The sequence below is a fragment of the Cavenderia fasciculata genome (assembly GCF_000203815.1).
Source record: "Cavenderia fasciculata unplaced genomic scaffold Scf_Dfasci-G-p-12c09.r1-3, whole genome shotgun sequence".
Taxonomy (NCBI): domain Eukaryota; phylum Evosea; class Eumycetozoa; order Acytosteliales; family Cavenderiaceae; genus Cavenderia; species Cavenderia fasciculata.
In genome coordinates, this window is record NW_004457736.1 from 455,937 (window position 1) to 482,577 (window position 26,641).

Consider the following 26,641-nt stretch of genomic DNA (forward strand, 5'->3'; position numbering starts at 1 on the left):
TTAAACAAAAGTATATTTATATTTATATTTATATATGTTGAAAAAAAAGAGTGTGTGGAGTACTATTTAGTAATTTATTATATTATATTATATTATTATATTATATTATATTATATTATATTATATTATATTATATTATATTATATTATATTATATTATATTATATTATATTATATTATATTATTATTATATACAAGCTAAAAAATGGCTATTTTAGTTTAGTTTTGTTGATTTGAGCCTTTATTTCAAAATGAGGAGAAAAAATTGAAAATTTTTACAAAAGAGATTTGAAAAAAAAAAAAGAGAGTTAGTATGACTCAAAAAATGAAATAAATATAATCATACCTTTGAGAGCCCAAATTGTGTTGATGCCTCGGTTTTTACCCTGGCAATTAATTTGTCTTTCCATATCTTGACGGACGGTGACCATTTTTCCAAACTTTAAAAATACCAAGTAGCAGCATATTACGTGCTGCATTAACATCCCGGTTGAAACTTTTTCCACAACCAGTGCACAAAACACGTTTCCAGGACACAGCCATTCTGTGCTTGTTGTGTAGGGACTTACTTGCTTTTCTAATCTCTGGACCATATTTATTCTGTCCGTGTCGATAGTCGAACTTTTTTGTTGATGACGAAGACGATTGGGTCGAGGCAACTTTTTGAGAGTCCTGACGCGATTCAGTCTCCGAACCGGCAACATCTGACGGTGTCACCTTCCTTGTTCGACATTGACCTGCCACATTCAAAAGATTGTGTGATTGGAGTTTCTTGTCCAAATCATCGATGGATTTGAGGTACCCCAACGACTCTTTGTATTCTTTTGAATGGGTGTCTTGCTTGACGAGTGCTAAACGATGCCGGTGGTCACTGCATCGAAGGAAACTATTACCTTTAGCAGCGGATTGACATGCTTCGCTGATAGGTGAGCACTGTTGGACATTGGTCGGTTGGCCTCCATCCTTTTCTTTACCAAGCTTGAGATGGCATTTCTCCAGATGAAAATCATCCTTTGGATCCTCATGAGGTTCGTTGAGGTCATGATGGATCAAGTTTTCCTCCTCTTGGTGGAAAAAACAATCAAAATGTTGCTAAAAAGTTTAAAGAGAATTAATAAATTTAATTAAATGTTTAAATAAAATGATAATTTTAATTAAGAAACTTACTCTTGACGTGTTGTATTCATTAATATAGACAACGGAATATTGTTTGGACTTTAACTTGTTGGCAACAGTCTTGGCTGCAAATGTTGTTACCTTGCCACGAGTGTTGTGTCCAAATTTGGCTTTTCCAAAACCTCTTTTAAAAAAAAGGAGGAAAAGGAAAAAAGGAAAAAAAAATACATATTAATATATATACACTTTTTAATACATTAATATTCTTTTTGAAAATGATTTATAAATACATACATATGATTGTATTGTCTTGAATGTACTGATTCCTTTCAGAATCGTTCATACTTGAATACTTGGTTGGGAAATGATCTTTAAAGAGATCAAGAATGTAGTTGTCAAATTGTTGGTAAAACTCTTTGTTCAACTTTTGCTTTTTGAAAGCAAAGTTCCTCTTCCAAGATAGTACGATTGGATCATTGATGGCTTCGAAATAGATATCGAAATAATCACAATACTTTTCATAATAGTCCAGCCTAGATTGGAATGTTTGAGGGTTAAGGACATTGACTATATATAAATATATAAATAAAAAAATAATGAATTAATAATTATTTAATAATTAAAATAAAACAAACAAATATTATAAAATGTATACATACACTTGAGAGATGGTAAACAGGATTCAAAACTTTTGATGGCCTTTCCCATATGACAAGAGATTTTCTCTAAAAGAAACTTGGTGTTTCTTTTAACCATAAGAGTATCCATTCTCATGTCCAGAACCTTGTCATCGTGATTGTTAACGACAGTAATTGAGCACGTGTTGGGATCGATACCAATGGCAATGACATCCTTCAAAGACTTTCCAGCAAATTCTTTCTCCATTGCAACTTGCTTGTTGTACAGCTTGTTGGGTTTGTTCCCAGGCTTGTACTTGATTGTTCTAAAAGTCACGGTGGCTGATGCACCATTGGTGGTGACAGACACCTTCTTGTCGAATGTTACTGTGACATATGGTAAAGATGATGAAGATGAAGAAGTAGATGGTGTAGTGGTAGTTGAGGTATTTTCATACTTTACTCCTTTGTTTACTATCTCTTGAAACATTTCTTCTTTCGAAAAAGTTATTGTGCCTTTTGCAAGAAGTGCTCGATTTTTATCATGAGATCCTTTTTTAAAACCATGCAATTTGTTGTGTTGTTCAATTGCATTCTTTGCCTTTTCTCCAGTTTGCAAAGTAGCAGCTACCCTTGCCACATCTTCATTACCTTTATATTTCTTTAATGCCTAAAGAAAGAAAATTAGTAATTGAAATAATAATTTGTGAATGTAATAAATATTGAAATACTTACGCTTGCAAATCTATTGTCATTGTTTGTTTTCCTCCTTTCCTCATCCTTTTGTTTTTCAACATCAGTGGGAGGGGTGGCCGGAAGATACACCCTCTTGGTGTTTGTGAAAAGCCTTGGATCGTATTTGTACAAGCCTGGGAAGAGAGTGGCGATGGCATAGCTTGGGTTACCCTCGTGATCTTTTTCGACATTGGCCTTTTTTAAACCCAAACATTTCAAAAGGTTTTTAGCATGTTCTCTTGTAAACATGAATTGGATATCAAATCTATTAAAATGAATAAATAATAGGAATAATAATAAAAGTTAATACATTGATTTATAATTAATAGATACATAAATATATAAATATATTTAACCTACCCAAGAGATGGTATAATGGATGAAATATTGATGAGCCCGGGAATAAACACGGTTGGTGTTCGGGTATCGCTAATCTGTTGGAGATCAGCATTTCTTTTTTCTGCCTCTATTGTGATCTTCTTCAGTTCATCCAACTCGCGGATTCGAATGCTGTCATGTTTCATTCTTTGATTGAATTTACCTTTTGGGTTGCGTGGTGAAGATGTGTTGGGTGATGAAGATGGTGAGTTTGTCAAATCATCAACTGTCAAAGATGTATTTGGGGACTTTTGCAACTTGATAGAAGCTTCTCTTCTTTCCTTTATGATAGCTTCCCTTCTTTTGTGAGCATCTTCCTTTTTCTTTTTGATAATATTTTTTCTTCTGCTCACCCGATTGTCATATTTTGCTTCCTTTTTCTTCTTCTTGTCATCTGATAAGTTGTTATACTCATCAATAACTTGTTGGTTATAACCTATAAATAAATAAATAAATAAAAAAGATTGAAAATAAATTAATATATGAATATTATATTAAATAGGTTTGTTTTTTTTTTTGCTTACCACCAAGGATTTCTATGGTTTTGTAGACACCATCGGATAGATCATATGTGACAACACGGTCTGCTTTCTTTTCTTCATCTTCTTCTTCTTCACCTTCTTCATCTTCTTCACCTTCTTCATCTTCTTCACCTTCTTCTTGAACTGGTTGTTGGTCTTTCTCAGCTCTTTTTAATCTAGTGTTAGAAAAATTATAAATAGTATCACGAACCAACTTTTTAACCTTTTTAATTTCTTCTTGGTTCTTTCCAAGATCCTTTATCTTCCTATCCTTGTAGGTGTTTAATAACTGTTTTAAATGGTTATCTAGAATAAGAAGAAAAAGAAAAAGAAAAAGAAAAAGAAAAAGAAAAAGAAAAAGAAAAAGAAAAAAGAATTAATAATAGGGAAAATATAAATGATCATAAAACTATATTTATATATTTATATGACATACATGTTGAAACCATGATATTATTTTTAACGTTGATCACAATCACATTGACCCAGTTTTTTGAATTGTTACAACGGAACTGTCTCAACTTTTGAAGCATTTGTAGCATTTTGGGTCTCTTTTGCATCTCTTTTTCCAAAAATGGAGCAACATGTTTCATGAAAAAGCATCTACAAAGAAATAAATTAAAATAAAATAAATTAAATTAGTCACCAATTTAGACACTACTAACCACTACTATGGTAATTAAAATAAATTAAATCTTACAATGAGTAAATTGAATCATTGGATAGATCCTCCACGGTGTCAATACGAGGTACCGGATGTTTACCCATTGCTGAAAAAATAGCGTCTCCTCCAAGAGCAAAATATCTTATTATCCATTCAATAGAAGTTCTGTCAAATCTAAAAGTGGAGAGATTTTCTTTTAGTTGATCTAAAGAAAAAAAAAAGAGTTAGTTTTTGATTGATTCTTTATCTTTTTTTTTCTTTTTCTTTTTCTTTTTCTTTTTCTTTTTCTTTTTCTTTTTCTTTTTCTTTTTCTTTTTCTTTTTCTTTTTCTTGACTTACTTTCAGTTAGCTTGCATTGAGTTTGAAAAAACTTAACAACAAATGGAACAGGTGTTCCATTTGACTCAAAGCACTTGTTGTTGGTGGCTATTAGATTGAGAAAGGTTGTGGTTTGATTTCCAATAAAATTGGCCAACTTTCTAATGCTCTGAATTAGTTCGTCGTTTGTTGGTACTGGTGATATTGTTGTTGTTGTTGTTGTTGTTGTTGTTGTTGTTGTTGTTGTTGTTGTTGTTGTTGTTGTTGATTGGTCATCTGTAGTGTCCATATTGTTGGACGTTGTTGACGATGACGATGACGATGACGATGACGATGACGATGATGATGATGATGATGATGATGATGATGATGATGATGATGATGATGATGATGATGATGATGATGATTGGTCATCTGTAATGTCCATAGATTTGAACGTCCAATATGATGATGATGAAGAGTTTGATTTCTTTTTCTTCTTCTTTTTCTTTTGAGTTTCATTACTCACAATTGTTGAATACTTCATTACGTATGAAGTGTATGATAATTGAGAGTCTGGTAACGATTCACCCTCTTTGAAGATGATTGATGGTCGATTGGCGTTTGGAGCCTTTGACTTTGGAACGGGCTTCTTTCCAGCAGGCTTCCCAGCCTTTGACTTTGGAACGGGCTTCTTTCCAACCAGTGGAGGAGGTGGGCCAACTGTTGGCGAGTCATCAGTTGGTGGCTCACTAAAGCTAAAAAGCTTGCGTTTAGCAGAGGATGATGTTGAAGAGTTGGATGATAAAGGTTGAGTAGAACTATCTTTTTTGGATGGTGAGTGTTTTGTTGTTACTGTCTTTCCTTCTTCTTTTTTCTTTTTAGTTATTTTTTTTGGTTTATTGGATGATTTCTTTCTACCTTTTGGTGATTGTTGAGAAGGTGGAGGAAAAAGAGGTGGTGGTTGAGATGTTTGATCACCTACCAAAGGTGAGAATTTGTTTGACATTAAAAAAGATTAAAAAAATAAAAGATAATATATAAATAAATAAATAAATGACTTGAATTGTGTATGTGTATGATAATTACTATCTATCTCTTGTTCATTAAAAAAAATGAGAATGTTTTTTAATTTCTATCTTTTTGCTTTTGTTGGGGATTAATCATTAAATTAATTTAATTTTGGTGAGAGTGTGGGTGATGTCACTACTCTGATGTTCAAGTCATAGTTTTCTCTCTCTTGACTCATAAATTTAGTAGTATTCCTTTTTATAATAACTGTGAGTGGGTGAGGGTGAAGCGAATGACGACGAGATGGGGGGTACTCATAAAATTTAGTAGTTATTTTTTTCCTTTTAAATATTAATATGAGTGAAGAGAATGATGAGGAGATGGGGTGTCTAGATAGTTAGAAAGGTTTTATACCATATAAATCACTCTTTCAGACCACTCTCCCCATCAGATACTGCTTGATGTGGATTAATAATGACCAGATCAGATCTCTACCTATGAAACAACAAAGAAGAGGCAAATTGGAAGACTTGAGTGTTTATTTTGAATGAAGGAAAGAAAGGAGGGTGGTTTTTACTTTCGATTTTCAACCATGGTTTTGAAATATTTTTTCTCTAAGTCAGCAACCTACCCCTCAAAAGATATATGTCTATTAGTAATCAATAAACATTTAATTATTTAATCAAATTGATAATATCTTTAATCATTAATGAATTATCAATATTATAGATATATTTTTATCTTTATTTTAAGCATATTAATCATGAGTACAGCAACCCAAACTATCATTGCATCTCCAGCAGCAGAAGCAACAACAACAATCTCTCCATCTCCAGCAGCAGCAGTAGCAACAACAAAAACAATCACAACACCACCAACAGGAGCAGTCTTTCAACCATTCATTGGCAATCGCGTTAAACCAACATACCCATTAAGACAAGTCCAACGCATTAGAAAACAAATATCATCCACGTTAAATAGACATACAGGTGGCGACCAAGAACTACAATCAGAGGTTCTAAGAAGTTTCAGCATATCTAAACATGGAAGAGGATATCAAGATGTTGCTCGATCCCAAAGGAGAAAAGATCTACAACGATGGTACAGTTTTTATGGCTACAAGAGATTATAGTTGTCTCAACATCATTAGAAAGATGCACAAGGAAGCAAAAGATGGGAAAAAGAATCATTTTACAAAAACACAGTAAGTTGCATATATTATTATATTTAAAACTTCTAGTTCATTTATACTAATTCCTTTCTTTAAAAGAATATTATCATCGGTATCACCTTTTCATACTGCTTCACAACTAAGAGATTTTGGTTTCAAATTTGCAAATGGTGCATTCACAAACGCCAACAAACATGCAAAACAATATGGACCTGGTAGAAACATTAGAGCAGAGGAGTATACACAATTCTGCCAGGCTCTGGGACGATCTGATATCAATAAAACAGATGCCAACAAAAAGAAAATAATGGAGGATATTAAAGAATTTTATGCTCAAACAACGATTACAGAACCTTCTTCAAAATGTAGCACAAAGAACCAAAAGGATGCCAACAATAAGACAGTAAGAGTATCGACACCAATAAGAAAGCTACTGTGCCAATCAATTGCACAGGCATATGCTTATTATGTTGAATTTATTGCGAAAAAGTACAAAGACTGTTCAGACAATGATGAAAAGACACCAATCCATCGCAGTACATTTTACAAGTTTGTACCATCTGATGTTGAAATCTTCAACAACAGAACTGATACTTGTCCATATTGCCATCTATATGACGTGCTCAAGGCAAAAGCAGAAAAGACCACGCTCACAGAAAAGGAAGATACAGATTTTAAAACCTGTAAAATTCACAAGGAATTTGTTGAAAAGAGAAAAAAGGATTTCGAGAAAAAAAAGGAATCATTGACAAAGGATCAAGTCATTGTATTGATGGACTTTAAAGAGAATATTGCACTTGGAATGGGACCAGAAGAACTCAGTCAAAATTTCTATGGAAAACCACAAAGAAGCATTCTTGGAATGGTTATTTACCATAGAGATCCAGCGACAAATGAAGTGGTTAAAGAGCATTTTGATGTTTTTTCAGATGTTTTAAATCATTGTTCGTCATATGTGATTCATAGTATCAAGCTATTCTTTTCCACATCAGAGTTGTTCAAAGCTAGACACTTTTCACAAATCTTCTTTTGGAGTGATGGAGCAAAACATTTCAAGTCTGCCGAGATATTATCGTTTTGTATTGACCTTAAAAAGTCACCATCACAAAGCCTCAATAGAGTGGAATGGCAGTTTTCTGCACAATATCATGGAAAGAGTGATGTTGACAGACACTTTGCAGATCTCTCAAACATCACAGCTCAACAATCAAAATGTTATGATATTTATACTGGCAAAGATTTTATCAAGGTGGTGACAGATGTTACAGTTAGAAATAACCTTTACAAGTGTTCACAAGGAAGAAAAAAAGATTGTGTACAATTAGAGATCAAAGAGTTTTCTTTGGATTCATTAAAACACTATGATACCTATAAAAATATTGCAGGTTTCTCTGATTATAATGAATTTGTTTTTACCAACAAAAGTGTAAGTTTTAACCTCCTATCATATCCTACCTATAGAAACCATTTTTAACTTGATCATTATTTATTTTAGATGTACATGGGCAGTCATGAAGTTAATTATGAACTTGATCCCATTAGATTTACATATAAATTTTTGTCTCAAAAGGTAAAAGTAGGCCAAGAAATCGATATCAAGCGTGGTTTCAAAGAGGTTGGAGTAGAAGAAGCTCAAGTTGTAAAACTCAAACAAAGAATGGTGAATGCTACCAAGATAAAGTTAAATATCCAATCATCTTCCTCGTCATCATCTACATCATCAACAGAACAATATGATGAAAAGACTAGAATTTCAGAACTTAAATCGTTAAATGTAAAACAATTAAAAGTGATTAACAAAGAATGGACTTTTCGTTCAAAGGCTTTGAAAGGAGAAATAATTGATACTATCATCAAATATGAAAAAGAAGCAATCGCAGAAAAAATGGCATTAGCAAGAGTGGAAAAGATTAATCAAGAGAAAAGAGATAATTTAATTTATTTCCAACAACAACATGAAGAAAAGAAAGATAACAAAAGAAAAAACACAGAAGAACAATCAACAAACAATAATATTATAATACAAGAAGAAGAAGAAGAAGAAGAAGAAAGAGTATTCAAAAAAAGAAAAACTCACAATAATGCCATTGTTGATGATGATGAAGAAGAAAAAGAAGAAGAAGAAGCAGCAGAAGCAAATAGTATTAAACAAGCTATAGAAGAAAAAAGAAGAAAGTTTAATGCTATGTTTGTCGATCAAGAAGAGGCAATCAAAACAAGACATCATCCCAAAAAAGATAACGAACAAGATGTAATCATGGGAGATATTGGTGGTGATGATGATGATGATGATATGGAGGACATACCATGCACCGAATTTAAAGATGTTTGCGGCACAACCCCTATTCTTGAATCCATCCAAGAAGAAACTAAAATTGGAGAAAAAGATTTTATCTATTGTTAAGACCTTTGAACAACAAATTCGTGAAGGAAAGAACAACATCACAATCGACAAACCTGCTTCGAAACCACAAGAACAAGGACAATGGAATCTCAAAATATTCTCAATGGACGCTCTCTTTTCTATCGAAAATTTCAAAAATACCATTGACAAGATCATCCAACTTTTGGCCAACTACTTCAAGGGGTATTCACTTGACCAAGGCTTTAATATCTCTCTCGTCCCTATTCTCTAAGCCTCCCAAATTGTTTTATTTTTAATACCAATCGTCAACTAAAAATTTTAATCAATGTCAACCCTTTAAAGTTTTAAATTTGTAGTATGATAACTCGGCCACTCCCTCCTCTTCATCTCCTCCTGGCCTACATCTCTTTATCCTCCTCTTCCACAACCAATGAAAAGAGAAAGAGTTACTCATACACACACACAGTTGACAGATGACATGTTGTAGATATTTAATGGGATTCTCAAAGTTGGGGAACAAATCAAGTATAGTTTGAGTGTTGGGGGGAATTGATCGATTATGAAGCAATGCTTGGAGTGCGGGTTTGTTTCGGTAGGTATATTCATAAGTTTCCAAACAATGCCATTTGTTTACCGCGCGAGGGCAAAGTTGATTGGTCGTCAGTTTCTTCTTTCATAAAGATTGTATGTGTTTTCTTTCTTGATGATGGGTTTTTTATTTTAAATCTATAACAAGTCTGTATATATTGGTATTAAAATTAAACAAAAAAGTTCATCCACCACCGCCACTACCAGAGAGGTCGCCAAGTTTCAATCAATCTCGTATAAATTTTCATAATTTATATCAAGTTTGACCGCTCTTGTGGTCCACCAAAACATCCACCAAAGAAAATAAATATTCATTTTTAAATTTGATCAAAAGATAAAGGTAAAACTGAATAATAGGAGAATTGAGTTTCGGCAGGTGATAGGATGACGGGTTGACTATCACAAGTGAGAGCTTGATTTAAAGGGAATTGAGGGTAATCGACAAATTCCCATTTGTGGCCGGGAGAGATGTTGTCGCGGAAGATGGTGTTACGGGGTAGTGACTCGGTCTTGCCAGACTTTGTTTTTCTCTCCTTGATCTTGGTGGTGTAGCATGTGTAGAGGACATGTGACTCGTTGATTATATTATCTGGAAGCATGACGTATGCTTGTTCTTTTGGCTTATCACTTCTGTACAATCTCTTGCCAAAGCAATGCGTTTCGGTCTCGTCGACGGCGTATACGATCGAGTTGGTTTGTTGGTCGACAACAACCACTGTGAATAAATAAATGTCTCCCCAACTGATTGGAGATGCGTCCATCAGGTAGAGCGAGTGTCCGTCTCTTCCCTGGAACAGCAGTTTGAGCGACGTGACGTTGGTTGTACGCAAGTACTTGTTGTTGGTAACCAACTCGATTTGATTGGATACCAGTACATTGGTGTCACGTTCATCGTCCAAACTAATGATCAATCTGAAAAAGTTGCGTTTGTTCTTTTCCATCGATGTGTACGTGTCGGAGATTCTCACCTGGATGTTAAAGTTGGACACGTCTTCGTTGGCATCGACCGTGCATCCTTTGGCCACTACAATGTACTTGAGGTCATCGTCAGTGTTGATATTGACACGTGGACGACGCTCTCCCTTGGTATCCTTGCTCCACTGGAATGGCAAGTTGATGGTGCTACCAGTCACCTTTTCAGCAGGCAACCCCTTTCCACAGTACTTTATGTATTCCGAGATTGGCTTGCGTAACGAGAAGCTACCGAGACTAGCACCTCCCCCTCCAGGTTGTTGAGGTGGTTGTGATACAACTACAATCGACGACGAAGACTGTACTTGTTGTTGTTGTTGTTGATTAAAACTGGAATAGGGAGACGATGATTCATGGTCATGTGGTGAACTGGGAAGGTATTGAGAGGCACCAGAGTGGTGAGCGGAAAAGGCGTTGATATTTACAGGTGTACTATTGATTTCACCATTTGAGGTGTTTAAACAAGTTGTAGTGGCAGGCGTATGTTGTTGGTGTTGTTGAGGTGGAGACATTTGTTGTTGTTGTTGTTGTTGTTGTTGGATTTGTGGAGGTGAAGATGATTGAATAATATTTGATAATAATGAAGTTGGAATGGATCCACCTATTGATGGTGGTGATCTAGGTGTACCCAAATGAACAGATCCAGATGAACTTGTTAATGGTGTTCCAATATTATTGTTATGATTGTTTGAAAAAGAATTTGCCGATTGATTAAGATTTGGTACAGAATTGTTACTATTGTTTGGTGTTGGAATATTATTATTATTAGTAGTATTTGGAGATGTTTGAATAATGTTATTATTATTATTATTATTATTATTATTAATATTTCCATTTAATTTAGAATATGGATGATAAAAGTTATTGGTATTATTAAATGCAATTTTGTTGATTAAATCAGTTGCTACTGCATTGGTTGTATTATTATTGCTGTTGTTACTATTACTATTGTTATTACAAGATATACTATTACCAATTTGACTTAGGTAACTATTAATTTGATTGATTTGGTTATTAATCTCTGATCCTTTTAATTGTTGTTGAATTTGTTGAAATTGTTGAAGTAATTGGAATTGTTGTAATTGTTGTTGTTGAATTTGTTGGATTTGCTGTTGTTGGTGGTGCAATTGAGTGAAATGACCAGTAGTTCCAGTAGCGGTGGTAGTGGCAGTGGCAGCAGCGGTACTGGCAGTACTTGGAACCAAACCAAAGTTTTGAGTATTCACTTGGCTTTGACTTTGTTGTTGTTGTTGTTGTTGTTGAGTACAGGCAGAGTTACCATGGTTGGCATTGGTAGCATTCCCAATAAACTGTTTTAGATCAAATTGATCACCAACAAGACCGCAAAGGTTTTGTAAATCTGGTTGATTCCAATTTAAATTATCCATTGTCGATGATGGAAAGAATTCATTCTCTAATAGTGATATCATTTTCTTTTGTTGTTGTTGACAAAGAGTTGATTGTTGTTGTTGTTGTGGTTGTTGTTGTTGAATTAATTGTTGTGATTGTTGAGTTGGTTGTGGTTGTTGTTGTTGTTGTTGTAAAGTAGAAGGATCTAAATTAATTAAATTATTATAGATTTGTTGTTGAAGTTGTTGGATTTGGTTTCTAATATCTTGTTGTTGTTCGGGTGTGATCGACGAGTTGTTTGATGCGGTAGTAGCAGTAGCAGTAGTAGTACTGGATGGCGAGACGATAGAGTCGTTGTCTTGAGTTGGTTCCCTTTTAACTTGGATTGGGAATTGGAAATTTCCGGTTGTCAATTGGTGCAGCAGCTGGGAGGTTAGATTACTATTATCTCTGGCAGTAGCGGCAGCAGCAGCAGCGACAGTACTAGGGCTATGGTTATTGAATATATTTTGTTGGTGAATTTTATAAAACTAATTTAAATAAATACTTTATTCCTTTAATTTTATCCTGTAAAATAAATAAATTAATAAATAAATGGAAATACAAGTATAACAAAGAAAGAGTTAATATTAATATTATATTTGCACCAACTATATTTTTTTTGAGATTATCCAAACTTACCCTCTAAAAAAAAAGATAAAACTCCAAAAATAAAGAGTAGAATTACTCGTGTAATTATATATTATTAATGATGATGATTGGCAACCTAGTTGATTTAATTGATTTGATTGATTTGCTGTGGCTTTGGAAATGATTGTAATTGGATTGAAAGTATGTTGTTCAAAAAATTTATTATAAAAAGAGTAGTAGTATAACAAATGTATTTCTTGATGCGAGCGATTGTGGTGGTTGCAGTAGTATTGACTTCAAGTAAATGAGAGTAGCGAGCAGGATGGATGGATTGATGGGGAAGAGAGGAGGAGAAAATTTAGAAAATATCTTCAAAAAAATGATGGGTATTAAAATAATTAGATGGTATCAAAAAAAAAAAAACAAGACAATGACTGTTGTTTGTTTGTGTTGCAAATTTTGATATTATAGTAGGAGCTTCTAAAAAAAAGTGTATGTGATATGAGGATCGACGCGAGCGAGTATTATTAGTGATCGTGAATCGAAATCGTAATTTTGATTAATTAGTTTGTTGTTTGTTTGTTGGTTCTGATTGATAATTTTTAGATTTAGAGAGAGTAATCTTGTGAACGCAAGTGATGTATATGTGTATGTGTACAAAGAGAGAAGAGAGATAGTATAAGATAGATGTGATGATGTAAGAGAGAGAGGATAGTGGGAATGATTGCTGATGTCACACGTATGCTCGAGAAAAAGAATATCTTTGAAAGGTCGTAAAAAAAATTGTCAAAAAAAAGGAATAAATGTCCATCGCAAGCTCGAAAATTGGGTCGCGCTGATTTCATGAAAATATCTGGTGTTATGAAAAAACGCCACACGTCATACAATATCTAACCATCAAACCCTGTGTGGCCGTGACATCATCCTCCTGATCAGATTGCCGAACCCACCAAACAAGTGAAACAACTCTCCTTGATAGGGGAGGCACCCCACGATCGTGATTGTTCTGCTTGTCTGTTATCTTGCACCCTCCAACACAACATCATGATATTTTAAAGTATACAGTGCCGTATCACAAAATACAATACCTACGTAATTACTACATTGTACTTTGATAGTCCAATCTTTCATTTATATTTCCAGTCTTTATTAAAACTAAAGTCTGGAAAGAATATTCAATCGAAAAAAGTATTTCATTGGTACATCATCAGACGCCCATTAGCCATTTCTTTGATTGTTCAACCCTTACCTTAATCTAATCCATTCTGTTCAATTTCTTGCTTACACGATCCCCATAGAAATTAATTCTGGTCAAAGAGAGGGAAGAGCGCGAGTGCTTTTACCAACACTTGTAATCGATGAAAAATCTTGAATCATCCAAAATTTGCAAACAAATTACCAAAAACGGAAATGCGTGATGAGAGCTCGGCTTGTTTTGCACTTCTTCTTTCTTTCTTTTCGTTTGTTCAATTCAGACCACAATGCAATGAGGCGTAGCCTTGCAAAATTCATTCGACGTCATCATCGTGAACATGTATAGATTTTTCCCCTTCAACATGGGTTCTTGTACTCCTCAAATCGAAACGGTTTTGTTACACAACTTTTCTCTTTTCATTGTAATTTAATTTGAACTAAAGTTTATTTAAAAGTATTCATAACAACTATTTATTGTTGTGGCTTGTTCATTATCGTTTGTCAACTGTATGGGGTTGAGAAATAATAATAATCTTTGTTTATATACAAGGTCGAACCTCTTTATTTCAATATTTAAATATTCGCGGCATTTATTTAATTTTTTTTCCAACGAATAGCACCAATTCGATATACATCTTACCATCTTTCTATTTTTGGATGACTGTGTGATATTTTGAACAACATTTGAACAACACTTTTACCAACAACGACAATATATATATAAATATTTCGTATTTACAATTTAATATTTTTAGATTTGTACACTTCATTTTTTGTAGGTGTAAATGGAATAGGAAACTATAATTCGATATCCACAAGAGAAATAATTCTATCAATTATCGTTCATTCTAAAAAAAAAAAAAAAGAATGAAAGAAAATGTTGGTTGGTTACATACATAGAGATCTAGCTATGGAAAGATAGATATCCATCTTCACACTACTTGGAGATAATCGCATAATATCATCGCTAAAGGTTTGTAGATTTAAAAACAACATTACTTTTATTTTTTAGAATTTTCAACATTTATTTAATTTTCTTGCCAACGAGAAGCTCCTTCACCTTCTAAATAATCCCGACAATCACGTTGGGAAACAACATCTGTGGTGACGTGTTTAGATAGGACTGAGAATATATCATCTCTATACACATGTCACACAATAATAAGGGTTTTTATCATTTCCGTTCTCTTCTCCCTCTCTATCATAACACCTAGTTCCATAAGCAATCACTGTTTGGAATATCATTGTTGGAACAAGACCTATTCTAATAGTTTTGTGGACAGTTTCTTCTACTGGGATTGACTTTGAACCATCAAAACGGTTAGTAATCTTGTTCTTTGCATCGCACCTATCAAAGAAAAATATAAATAAAAATACGTACTTAGTTTATGAATCTAATCTAATTTATATCAGTATCTTACTTTTCAATAAATACGTCTAGTGTCTTGGTTACCCAGTCATATCCTTTTAAATAGGATACAAGGTGTGGGGTTTCAGTTTCCACAGTAACAGTTTCAATGTATGGATTGTACACTGCAATTGGTTTGACATTAAAAGTTTGACCTGGATACTTTGGAAGAGTAAATTCTACATCATCAAACTTTGCATTCTAAATAGTAAATAGTAAATTAATTATAAAAAGAACAAATATTAATAGAATGAGTGAGAGCCCAAGAAATATTAATGAAAATGAATTTAAAATGAACTTACAATCATAACAAATTGTTCAATTGGATCTTTTCTAGACAAGTGTTGGTTCACATCCCATTCTATTGAAACAGTTTGACTTTTCTTCAGATCAAATGGTTCATTTGATACCATACCTTTGGGGATGGGTTTGAATGAAGAACAATCAACATTTCTTCCAATGTCTTTGAGATCTTCCATTATTTATTTTCAATTCTATAAATTTATTATTATTACAATAATAAAAATAATACAATTAACATATAAATTAAATCGTGAACATCAATCAAAAATAATAATAAATATTAATTATAAAAAAAACAGAGGGTATTATTTCCATCATTGCATCATTTAATACAATTTAAATCTTTTTTAGATGTGAAGAAGTCCCTGATGTACCATTGGCTTGGAACTGGAGAGCATTACATTGACCAAAGTCTCCTCGTTAATGGAGTTAGACAGAAAATGTTTGGTGAAAAGGATCCATCCTTCTATCTTGTATTGTTTAAAGTATTCTTATATTAAATAGGTGCAAAAAAAAAAAAGTTTATATATTTTACATTACATTTACATTTTATCATTATTATCATTATCATTATTATTATTATTATTATTATTATTATTATTATTATTATATTATATTATTATTATTATATTATCATTATTATTATTAATATATCATCATATTATTAATCTTTGTAATTAATATTATTATCATTATTATTATTATTATTGATACAATATTATTATTTCTATACTCTATTATGAATCGTTATTTATCTTTTGTCTTGAAATTTCTTTGTTTATTTCTTGATTTAATTTCCAACAAATAAACTATATGTGTTTGATATAAATGTGTAGTTGTCATGATCCACTCGACAAGTTCTGTTTGACCAGAAAGTAATGCTGCTACTGCATATGGTTTCCATCTGATAGTAATATACTTTTCAACAAACCATTTAAATACATTTAAATGACCGGATGAAGCAGCCTTGTGGAGACCTTCCCAACTATATTTGTTACATGTCAACCGTACAGAGGTGGTGTATAGTTAGCTGCTATTTCTATAGCCTGTGATGATGGTGTCGTCGCAACGTCACCCTCTTGACACTTTGGATGGATGAGTTGAATGATTGACAACCTACCAGTAAACGCTGCACATTCCAATGCACGTAAATCAAATCGATCAGGGTATCTACCAAACATATATTCAACACTTTCCAAGCTGGCTTAGGCGCATAGAGTGTAAATGGCACCAGCTGATATCGTACTTTTGTGTTTATCAAGCGATTGGATGACATCTAGATGATCATTCTGACAAGCCAACTCCATTCCAGAGAATGACCATTGATCAGCGGTGTGTTGAGACTCAATTAGTTTCTTTAACGTATCCAATGTTGCATTTGGGTGTTGTACGTATCTATCGATTGCCAATGTTCTATGATACACTTGAAAGTGTTCATTTACATCATCATACCAATCTTTAATCTGGTATATTCTTGTACATCTACACTATTATTAATCTCTTCCTTTATATCGTATCATCCTCTTTAAGATTTCTTGTGCATCTAGGTTGTTCACTCTGTCACGGCCAATCTTTAACCTTTCAATTGATAATTGATAATCTTTATCATCTCTCTTGAATATTTGTGTTGTGATGACTTTACTCTTTAACACATCTATAATGGTGCTCTTCTTCTTTCTTCCATAATAATGGAACATATAATATTATTATGGAGAATGAAAACTGAAACCGTAACCCCTACTCCTCTTTTTAACCTTGGTTTGTAGTTAGGAATGGCAGATGATTATCCCAATTAATTAAATAAACGAATACATTAGGTTTATTTAATATATATGTATGTAGGGAGTTAATGACAATTTCAAACTTTAATTTTCTATTCATATGCCCTCCCTTATAGCTGTAGAAAATCATCTTTGTACCATTTGTATTTTACAACATTGACAAATCTAATCTTTCAACACTGGCAAGTAGGTTGACTCTTGGTGGGTTGTTTATTTAAAATGGAATGGTGTATAGAGTAGAACAAGGTGTCTGTTCAATACTCTATTGTATTAGGATATTCAAATCTAGATTTTATTGTCATACTTAATAGATCTGTTTTGTTCTTATTAATTATGAAGATGATTAGGGGGCGTGTATTAAATACTATTTAAATATAGAGATTTGTTGGCTACACATATATATAATTATATGGTATTTTTTTTTTTAATTTAGAATGAAAAAACTATCAACCCTAAAATTCATCATACTTATTTATATCAGATTTACCTAATTTGAATTGGTTTGAAATGGAGATGAACTGGTATTATATATTAGGAATCTAGAATGTAGTTTAAAAAAAAACTATCTACAAAATTTAAAATATAGATATTTAACAGAACCCCAACTTTTTTACTCTCTTTTTGCCAACAAACCACCATTTTATTGAGTATAAGAGGTGAATTAAGAGTATTATTTAAAACAAGACAAATCAATTTTCTAATTCTAAAAATATGGATATCTTGCAAAAATTAAACACTTTTAAAGGGCAATTGGAGATGTGGAAGATGCTAAACCACCAAAGAAATTAGTTGCAGATAATGGAAAATTTTACGAATTTAATGATGATGCCCAACAGGTTTTTATTGGTGTAATTGGGTATTTATGAATGCTAAAAACAAAAGTGGATCCCCTATTTAATATTAATTTATTGTTTTAAAATTATAGATGTATTCCAAACTTTGGAGCTGCCATCCAACCTTTTGTTGGTAGTATGTATTTGTAAAAAGAGGATAGAAAATTTCTTTAATTGGTCATTTTTAAAAATGTTTGTTTTACTTTTTAGTTTTCTTTAAGCAGGTTTTTGGAAAAGAAGATCCAATGACTACTCTGAGAAATGATTTAAACCAAAAGATTTATGATGTTTACAAGAACACTGCTAAAGCATTGGGTGACCAATGGATGTTGAATTGCAAATTGAGAGTTGATGAAATGGCTGCAACATTTGCAAAGTACAACAAATACAAGATGTTGATACACGACGCTAAAAATGGAGAGGGTGATTTGAAAGAGGCCAAAGAATCATTCAAGAACCATTTTAATATCACCCAAGATAAATTGACATCAATGTTGATATATCTAAGTGATAAGACGCACATCCATATCACTTGTGATCTGTATCTTGGTATCACATTCCTCAGTGCTGCTTTCTATGGAGATATTAATAGAAATGGTTTAGAGTATGGACTAAACCCCGCTGAAATTAAAGGAACCACCAACTATAGATCGGCCAAAGAACGTAGTCGTGATGTTCTTCAATTAACATGGAATCAACTTTACAACAAAAATATGGTATCCCAAGAAACTCAAGAAAAGGTATTTTGCTACTTTTTAGATCTAGATTTGGCAAGATACCCAGAACCTCCAATCAGACCAACTTCGGATATTTTGACCCTTGATCAAAGATCAATTACAAGTTACTACTTGAAGTATGATCCACACCATCAAATTAAGAATTTTTCCTATGATGTTCAAAACTTCAACAATAGGATTGATATTTTCTCGGGTTGCAAAGGAATTACTGTTGGTTATGAGGGATCTGTTCCATTGGCGTTTCAAAACATTGGTGCTAAATCGGTTCAAATTAGATTTCATTATATTGGAGCTCATTTTTTGGCAAACACTACCATGACAGTCGTTAAAAAGTATGATGGTATACTTCCTACAATTGATTCCTTCACCGATAAACAATTAGAGGATCATGTCAAAAAGTTAAAGGAACGTTACGACATCTATAGTAGTTATGACGATGATCTTTTCGATAAAATGGGAATTAAAAAAACAAAAGAACAAAACTATGCAAAATGTAAGGAATACTTATCATTCCCAGTTGATAAATCGAGTAAAAAAACAACAACAACAACAACTACTACAACTAGTACACCAGTGGAGGAAAAGAAAGATGATTTGGGTGATGATTTGGATGATGATGATATGGATGGTGAAACAAGTTATTCTTATGTTCGTGAAGATGATGATATCCAATGGCCTGGAGAGGAAGAAATCTATAAACAATCATTTACCAGAAAAGAAAGTGTTGGGGTTTTAAATACTGACAGAGCAAAAGCTAATGAATCAGAAGCATTTGCCGAAGATCCATATTATGGAGGACCAGCTCATGGATTGTTCACTTCAAAAACATTTGATCTACCAAATGATTTCTATGGTTCGATCGAGTTTAGTTCAGCATTGGGATTCATATCAACGGGTGTTAATATGCGTTATTATCAGAATGAAATGTTAAAGATCGGTTATGTTGAAATCTTTGTTGAAAATAAGGTAAACAACTAAGAAACTCTTATAAACTCTTTTTTCTTTTGAAAATAATTTACCCCAAAAAAATAATAATAATAATATTAAAAAAAAAAAAATTATCATTCCAATCAATCTATATTAATATTAATAATAATACTAGTAATTCTTTTCTAAAATCTTTTTGAATATTAAAATAAAAAACAAAAAAAATAGTTTTTTTTTTTTTTCTTATGGATATTATTGTTGTGGTGCTTTTATTATTATTATTCGATCCAACTCGCTGTAAAGGGGGAGAATGAGATGGGGGTTCCATTGTTATCCTGTGCATGTTACAGATTTATGATGATCGATTCACATTAAAATAATTGTCAGTGGATCGATATTAACAATCAACCAATGATTTATTACTATTTGGATTATTTAATTATTTAATTTAATAATTATTTTTTTCTTTGAATTCATCAAAAGATTCACCTTTCCATTGAGTAGATTGTAAGAATTGTTCCCAATTTAATGTATTTGGTTGAATCTTTGATTTGAATAAAGTGTCATCGTGTGACTTGTCAAAGAATGTACGGGTACCTGTTGATTCCATGATACCATAGAGACGATCACCAATAGCTTCCACGACTGGATTACCAACCAAATGATACCATTCCTTGTATTGTTGTTTGTTGAGTGGTAGTGCTACTGATTTGTTACCTTTTCAAAGGTCTCGACATTTTGACGGTTAGATATCCACTCACTAACCAATGGGACGGCCTTTCGATTGTATTGTTGTGGATGTTTAAGAAACTCTAAGGATATCTTGCTCTAGAGGTTGAAGAAGATGCTACAGATAACAATTTTGTGGGTTGAAAAAAAAAAGTGTGGTGGGCATTTTTTTTTTTTTTTGAACAAATCGTATCTGTATAATATTTATCTGTATCTTTTATAAGTTATTAATAAGTTGAGCTTGTATACAAGCCATTCTCTTTATTGTTGTATGTATTATATGTGTAGGGCCTTAAAAATGGATTGGTTTCTCCATAGCACACTCTTTTACGGCTTCTGACAAGGTTGGGTGAGCATGACAGGTTCTAGCAATGTCTTCAGTGCTAGCACCATATTCCACGGCGAGAACAGATTCAGCAATCATTTCACCAGCGTTGGCACCCATAATGTGAACACCGAGGATACGATCAGTGGCAACGTCAGAGAGCATCTTTACAAAACCTTCAGTGTCGTCGTTGGTACGAGCACGGCTGTTTGCCATGAATGGGAACTTGCCAACCTTGAACTTGGCACCTTCCTTGACCAACTCTTCTTCGGTCTTTCCGACCCAGGCAACTTCTGGATGTGTGTAAATGACCGATGGGATGGCGCCATAGTTGACGTGACCGCCGCCATTGTGGAGGTACTCGATACAGGCGATACCCTCTTCTTCGGCCTTGTGAGCAAGCATTGGGCCCTTGATGGCATCACCGATGGCAAAGACCGATTGGACGTTGGAACGGAAGTTTTCGTCGACTTCGACACGACCGGCCTTGTCAGTGGCAACTCCGACCTTTTCAAGGCCGAGTTGTTGGGTTTGTGGACGACGACCGACCGACACGAGGACAACGTCGGCAACGATGGCGCCAGAGTGGCCGGATCCGCCGACACTCTCAGTGTTGACCGACACGGTACCGTCGGCATTCTTGGTGACACCAGTGACCTTGGTCTCGAGGTGGAACTTGATGTGTTGCTTTTCCAAGGTACGTTGGAACTTTTTGGCGACTTCACCGTCGGCACCGGCAGCAATACGTGGAGTAAACTCGACGACGGTGGTCTCTGAACCAAGACGTGACCACACTGAACCCAATTCCAAACCAATGACACCACCACCAATAACGACGAGACGCTTTGGTACGGTGGTCAAAGAGAGGGCACCAGTCGATGAAACGATTTGCTTTTCGTCAATGACTAGACCTGGCAAAGAGACAACATCAGAGCCTGTGGCAATGACGATATTCTTGGTGTTGATGACACTCTTGGTGCCGTCGGCAGCAGTAACCTCTACTTGATTTGGTGAAACAATCGAACCGTGACCCTTTGAGTAGCTGACCTTGTTCTTTTTGAAAAGACCTTCAATACCGCTGGTAAGACCATTGACACTCTTTTCCTTGTACTTCATCATGTCGGCAACGCTAACCTCTACCGAACCAACCTTGACACCATAGTTGGAGAAACGTGTCTTGGCATCTTCATACATGTGACTGGCATTCAACAATGCCTTTGATGGAATACAACCAACATTTAAACAGGTTCCACCCAACTTGCCACGCTTTTCAACAACTGTTACCTTCATACCAAGTTGACCTGCTTTAATACCTGCTACATATCCACCGGGTCCACCTCCAATAATCACAACATCTTGTTGTTCTAAATGGAATATGAAAAGGGTAAGTATCTATGTATGTATGTATATGTATTTATATTTATTAAACTTACCGGCAGTACTGTAATATCTTAAACCAAGTCTAACTGGGTTGTTTAATCTATTTAATTGTCTTAACATTTTTAAGATTTATATATAAAAAGGAGGGGTCTAATAAATAATAATAATATATAATGTTAATATTATAGTTGTTTGTTGTAAAAGAAGAAGAAGAAAAAGTATAGTTTTATGTGTGTGATTTTAAAAAAAAGATCTATGTTTTGTTGTTGTTGTATATGATACAATTGTGTTGTTATTCGACTTTAAGATATATTATATATAGTTTGTTTGTTTGTTTGTTGATATGATATATATGCTGTGTTTTGATTTTTAATCATGTTCATTGTTTGTTGGTCTCTTATCTTATCGATATATATAGTTTGAGGTGGTATGAAAATCAAAAGAACCAAAGAAGAGAAGCTAGAGTTGAGTTGAACGGTCGCAGACGTTTTTCTGACACCATAAAGATGATTTTTACTCTATAGTGTCCATATAAAGTAATCAATCTCCCATTTTAAGAATCTGTAAAGAGTTTGTACCAGTCTATTTTTCTCGACTGACTTGTTGTTACTATTGTTGTTGTTGTTGTTGATACTGATGTAGTTCACAAAATGATATACCTACTTTATATTTTAATTAATTAAAATACTACACAACTACCAAACAAAAAAGTGAATGATCTTCTTTGAGCATGTTGGAGAGTGCTCAAATTTTGATTTTTTTTTTTTAATTTTTGTCGTTTTTATTCCACAAACAATAATTGCTACTTTCGGATCCTGTATACATATAATTTAATTAGATCGTGATAAAAAATGAATGAATGAATGAATCTTGAGATATATATAATATAGACCCACAAACTATTCATTAAATGAATGATAAAAATAATATTTATAAAAATAAAAGATTAAAAAAAAACTAGGCACAGTGAAAAATAAGATGATTAAACGAAAGATGAAACGAAATACAAAAATATTATTATTATATACTCATTGCTTAGAATAAATACTACTACTATACAATGACAGAAAAGACAACAATGACAACACAATACTTATCAGAGATTAATATAAATATATATACACCATCAAAGAGATTGGGATTAATGCATCATAGGAGTAACTGTAACATCAATGCAGGTACGAGTATGCAAGATGTAGATGTATATAGTAATAAATCAAATGCAAAAGAGGAAGAGATGTATGACGATGAGAATGACCCCAAGACACAGTTTGCAAGAAATCTAGTGACACCTGGTACGACGATATCAAAGGAGGGTGAGTATCTAAAGGGTCATGGAACATTCCATCACCAAGGATCGTTGATTGCAAGTGTGTCGGGTGTTGTTGACAAGGTGGACAAGTTGGTATCGGTGCGTGCATTCCATTCAAGATATCAAGGAGAGATTGGTGATATTATAGTGGGACGTATTACACAGGTGGCTGCCAAACGTTGGAAGGTCGATTGTAACGCTCGTCAAGACTATATACTCATGTTGACTGCTATCAATCTGCCAGGTGGTATTCAACGTCGTCGTACTTCGAGTGATGAACTGCAGATGCGTAACTTTTTCGTCGAGAATGATTTGATCTATGCAGAGGTGCAAGCAATCAATGGAGACGGATCTGTGGCCTTGCACACTCGTAATCAACGTTATGGCAAGTTGATGAATGGTGTGTTGGTCAGTGTGCCACCCGCACTCATCAAACGATCAAAGCAACACGCTCACACACTCGATTGTGGTGTCGACATTATTCTAGGTGTCAATGGATACATTTGGATTGCAGATTCTGCCCAACAACAAGCCCAAACACAACTCATCCAACGTCACGAAAAAGACAGCTACGATCAACCACTCTTTGTGCCACCTCAAGTCAAACAAGTGTCACGTGAAAGCAGACAAAAGATTGCTCGTGTTCGCAATGCCATCCATATCCTTCATACACACTACATGCTCATTCACACACGTAGCATCATGGAGATTTACAACATGACGCTCAATATGCCTCTCACCGATATGTTGACTCCCAACAAGGCTCGACAAATCATCACTGCTGTACATACAAATATTCAAGAAAGAATGGGTTTTAAAGATGATAATGAAGAAAATGATACAGATATGATTAGTCAATTTAATCATGACACAGAAATGAATGATTAAATAATAAATAAATTAAATAAATAAATAATTAAATAATAATTATTATTACAATATATATATATATGGAACAAAAAATAAAAAAGACCTTCTCTCTCTAGAGAGTGTCTTTTTTTTCTAACTCCTACCACCATTGTCATAGGATGATAATAATCTCATTTTTTGAGAATCTTTATAATGTTGTTCAAATTCAATTGGATCTTCATCATCAAATATTCCAATTGGTTGGATCATTGCTGTAGTGTTGGTGGCAGTTGTTGTAGTAAAAGATGATGAATTTGGAGATGTGGATGCTAGTTGTTGTAATGGAACAACAACAGAAGAGTTGTTTCGATGTTGTGGATTTGGTGAATTAATTTGTTGATAGGGACTATGTTGGAGAATGATTCTATCATCATCTGTTAGACTATCTCTATCTTGAATATCATCATCATCATCATAGTTGACTGCTTCTGTACTATGATTGGCATCATCACTATCGATACCTTGATCATAGTCATATTCATCGTCATAGTCATCGTCGTCGTCGACATCTATAATATTATCACCAATATTATTATTTATACTATCATTTATACCTAGTGATGGAGATGTTGGTAATGCATTATAAGTTGCTGGTGGATAAACTTTTGTTGTTTTTGCCACCATAGTTGAATTATTATTATTATTATTATTATGATTATTAATATTATGATGATGATGATTTCTATTATCATCAGATTCATCTGGGAAACTTGGTGTTTGACTTGAACAACAAAATTGTTTCCAATTATAAAAAAAACCCTTTGCATATGGATTCTTTAATCCTTTAATCTAGAAATGAATAGAATGTTAATTATCTTATTTTTCTTTTCTTTTCCTCTTTTTTTTGTTGTTTACTTACATCTTCTCTAGTGGTTGAATATTTTGAAACCAAATATAAATGGAAACCACCCAACCCTATTAAAGTCCAAAACAAAAGAAATGAAAAGCCTACGAGAAGAATAGAGACTGGAGATGCTGCAATCGATTTTCCAAAACCTCCAAGCTCTTGTGATAAAAAAATGGTGTTGACTAGCGATGATCCCATCGTCGTCAATGCCAGGCCGACTGTCGACCAAACAAAATAAACAAAATATCTATAATTTCGTTTTCCTACACAATTGCCAATCCATGGACAATGGTGATCTAATTCCAATACACATCTATTACATTCTGTACAATGTGATGTTCTTGGTGGTCTAAAAATTTTACATGTTTCTAATAAATAGACAAAGTTAATATTATTATTCAATGAATTGATTATTATTATTATTATTTATAACATACTACACTTGTGAATGATTATTTCCTTATTATTTACATAGAATGTTTTTTTAACTTTTTTATAATTCTCTTGTTGTTGTTGTTGTTGATTATGATGATGTTGTTGATTATAATGATATTGATGTTGAGGATTATTTGACATGACTAGACGACTTCCAGAACCTGGTGAATGATTCCTTGATTTTCTACCAGAGTGGTCGCTTTCATCTTCATCGGTACATGATTCATTTGTTGAAGTTGATTGTTCATTATTACTATTATTATGATGAATTGAATGAGGAGAAGGAGATGGAGATGGAGATGTAGGATCTCCCATATTGATGGCCATGTGTCTCATTTCATCCTTAAGTGATTCATTTGTTCCTTTGGGTAGATAGCCAGGATCCAATATCCTAGCATGAATAAGTGATTTAAGACTAAGTACCAATAGAATAGCCCATGCTATTATAATTCCATATCCTAATCTTTTAAATATTGATGGTAACCTAAGTTCAAATATAATACTAAAGTGTTAGAGTACATTTACTGTATTAATTAATTCATTATATATAATGAAATATTAATATTAATATACATACACAAACACTGCAAAGATGATTGAAGGTATAATAATCAATGCAAGCGATACAAAGAATAGATATCTTTTCATCTTCTCGTCTATTCTCTCTCTCTCTTTCTACATCTGATTATGAGAGTTTGTTCTATACTATTTATTGTCTTTATAAATCGAGAGAAGTTTTAGATATATAGATAATACTAATATATCATATGATATAGACGCACGGATGAAGATGACTATTCTGTGAGTGACGAATGAGGTGACTTCGAAAGAAAAGACTACTTTGAAAATATTTTGGATAAAAATGTTTTTATTAATAATTGTGAAAATTGGTGTGGAGGTTGTGGCTTATCATATTGTGTACCTTGGTTTATTAAAAAATATAATCCATTCTTTAAAACCTTTAACATACATAACATAACAGATACGTTCGATTAGATTCATTATTAGTAGCAGTAGCAGTAGCAGAAGTAGTGATAAACCCTCTCATTGATTCTAGAAATCATCAGCCACCCACCAACTGATATATATATAGACAGATAGTTATAA

The 26,641-nt window shown here is 33.4% G+C and overlaps 10 protein-coding genes across 10 annotated transcripts; 3 read left to right on the plus strand and 7 right to left on the minus strand.

The window, feature by feature from the left end:
• Positions 1–218: 218 nt before the first annotated feature.
• On the minus strand, positions 219–5,336 carry DFA_06084 (uncharacterized protein; the record flags this gene model as incomplete). Its single annotated transcript, XM_004361740.1, has 13 exons — positions 219–238; positions 346–439; positions 573–977; positions 1,167–1,297; positions 1,410–1,682; positions 1,775–2,009; positions 2,121–2,402; positions 2,468–2,732; positions 2,828–3,281; positions 3,370–3,672; positions 3,803–3,969; positions 4,067–4,235; positions 4,370–5,336. 13 exons carry the CDS (start codon positions 5,334–5,336, stop codon positions 219–221), a joined length of 3,765 nt encoding a protein of 1,254 aa, XP_004361797.1.
• A 106-nt stretch (positions 5,337–5,442) lies between these two features.
• Positions 5,443–9,145, plus strand: DFA_06085 (uncharacterized protein; the record flags this gene model as incomplete). Its single annotated transcript, XM_004361741.1, has 6 exons — positions 5,443–5,450; positions 6,092–6,363; positions 6,419–6,542; positions 6,579–7,935; positions 8,005–8,760; positions 8,915–9,145. 6 exons carry the CDS (start codon positions 5,443–5,445, stop codon positions 9,143–9,145), a joined length of 2,748 nt encoding a protein of 915 aa, XP_004361798.1.
• Positions 9,146–9,779: 634 nt separating this feature from the next.
• DFA_06086 (protein serine/threonine kinase) lies at positions 9,780–13,545 on the minus strand (the record flags this gene model as incomplete). Its single annotated transcript, XM_004361742.1, has 3 exons — positions 9,780–10,374; positions 10,498–12,314; positions 13,498–13,545. The coding sequence occupies 3 exons, from the start codon at positions 13,543–13,545 to the stop codon at positions 9,780–9,782; spliced, it is 2,460 nt and encodes an 819-aa protein (XP_004361799.1).
• Positions 13,546–14,636: 1,091 nt separating this feature from the next.
• Positions 14,637–15,495, minus strand: DFA_06087 (uncharacterized protein; the record flags this gene model as incomplete). The annotated part of the gene is made up of 4 exons (XM_004361743.1): positions 14,637–14,748; positions 14,819–14,956; positions 15,030–15,217; positions 15,319–15,495. The coding sequence occupies 4 exons, from the start codon at positions 15,493–15,495 to the stop codon at positions 14,637–14,639; spliced, it is 615 nt and encodes a 204-aa protein (XP_004361800.1).
• A 1,029-nt stretch (positions 15,496–16,524) lies between these two features.
• DFA_06088 (uncharacterized protein) lies at positions 16,525–17,230 on the minus strand (the record flags this gene model as incomplete). The annotated part of the gene is made up of 2 exons (XM_004361744.1): positions 16,525–16,801; positions 17,184–17,230. The coding sequence occupies 2 exons, from the start codon at positions 17,228–17,230 to the stop codon at positions 16,525–16,527; spliced, it is 324 nt and encodes a 107-aa protein (XP_004361801.1).
• Positions 17,231–17,319: 89 nt separating this feature from the next.
• Positions 17,320–19,648, plus strand: DFA_06089 (uncharacterized protein; the record flags this gene model as incomplete). Its single annotated transcript, XM_004361745.1, has 4 exons — positions 17,320–17,327; positions 17,846–17,956; positions 18,026–18,069; positions 18,144–19,648. 4 exons carry the CDS (start codon positions 17,320–17,322, stop codon positions 19,646–19,648), a joined length of 1,668 nt encoding a protein of 555 aa, XP_004361802.1.
• Positions 19,649–20,045: 397 nt separating this feature from the next.
• Positions 20,046–20,207, minus strand: DFA_06090 (uncharacterized protein; the record flags this gene model as incomplete). Its single annotated transcript, XM_004361746.1, has 1 exon — positions 20,046–20,207. The coding sequence occupies one exon, from the start codon at positions 20,205–20,207 to the stop codon at positions 20,046–20,048; it is 162 nt and encodes a 53-aa protein (XP_004361803.1).
• Positions 20,208–20,618: 411 nt separating this feature from the next.
• On the minus strand, positions 20,619–22,151 carry lpd (dihydrolipoamide:NAD oxidoreductase; the record flags this gene model as incomplete). The annotated part of the gene is made up of 2 exons (XM_004361747.1): positions 20,619–22,015; positions 22,085–22,151. 2 exons carry the CDS (start codon positions 22,149–22,151, stop codon positions 20,619–20,621), a joined length of 1,464 nt encoding a protein of 487 aa, XP_004361804.1.
• A 940-nt stretch (positions 22,152–23,091) lies between these two features.
• DFA_06092 (Exosome complex exonuclease RRP4) lies at positions 23,092–24,231 on the plus strand (the record flags this gene model as incomplete). The annotated part of the gene is made up of 1 exon (XM_004361748.1): positions 23,092–24,231. The coding sequence occupies one exon, from the start codon at positions 23,092–23,094 to the stop codon at positions 24,229–24,231; it is 1,140 nt and encodes a 379-aa protein (XP_004361805.1).
• Positions 24,232–24,345: 114 nt separating this feature from the next.
• Positions 24,346–26,582, minus strand: DFA_06093 (uncharacterized protein; the record flags this gene model as incomplete). Its single annotated transcript, XM_004361749.1, has 5 exons — positions 24,346–25,041; positions 25,112–25,467; positions 25,537–26,018; positions 26,112–26,209; positions 26,505–26,582. 5 exons carry the CDS (start codon positions 26,580–26,582, stop codon positions 24,346–24,348), a joined length of 1,710 nt encoding a protein of 569 aa, XP_004361806.1.
• Between the last annotated feature and the right edge of the window lie 59 nt (positions 26,583–26,641).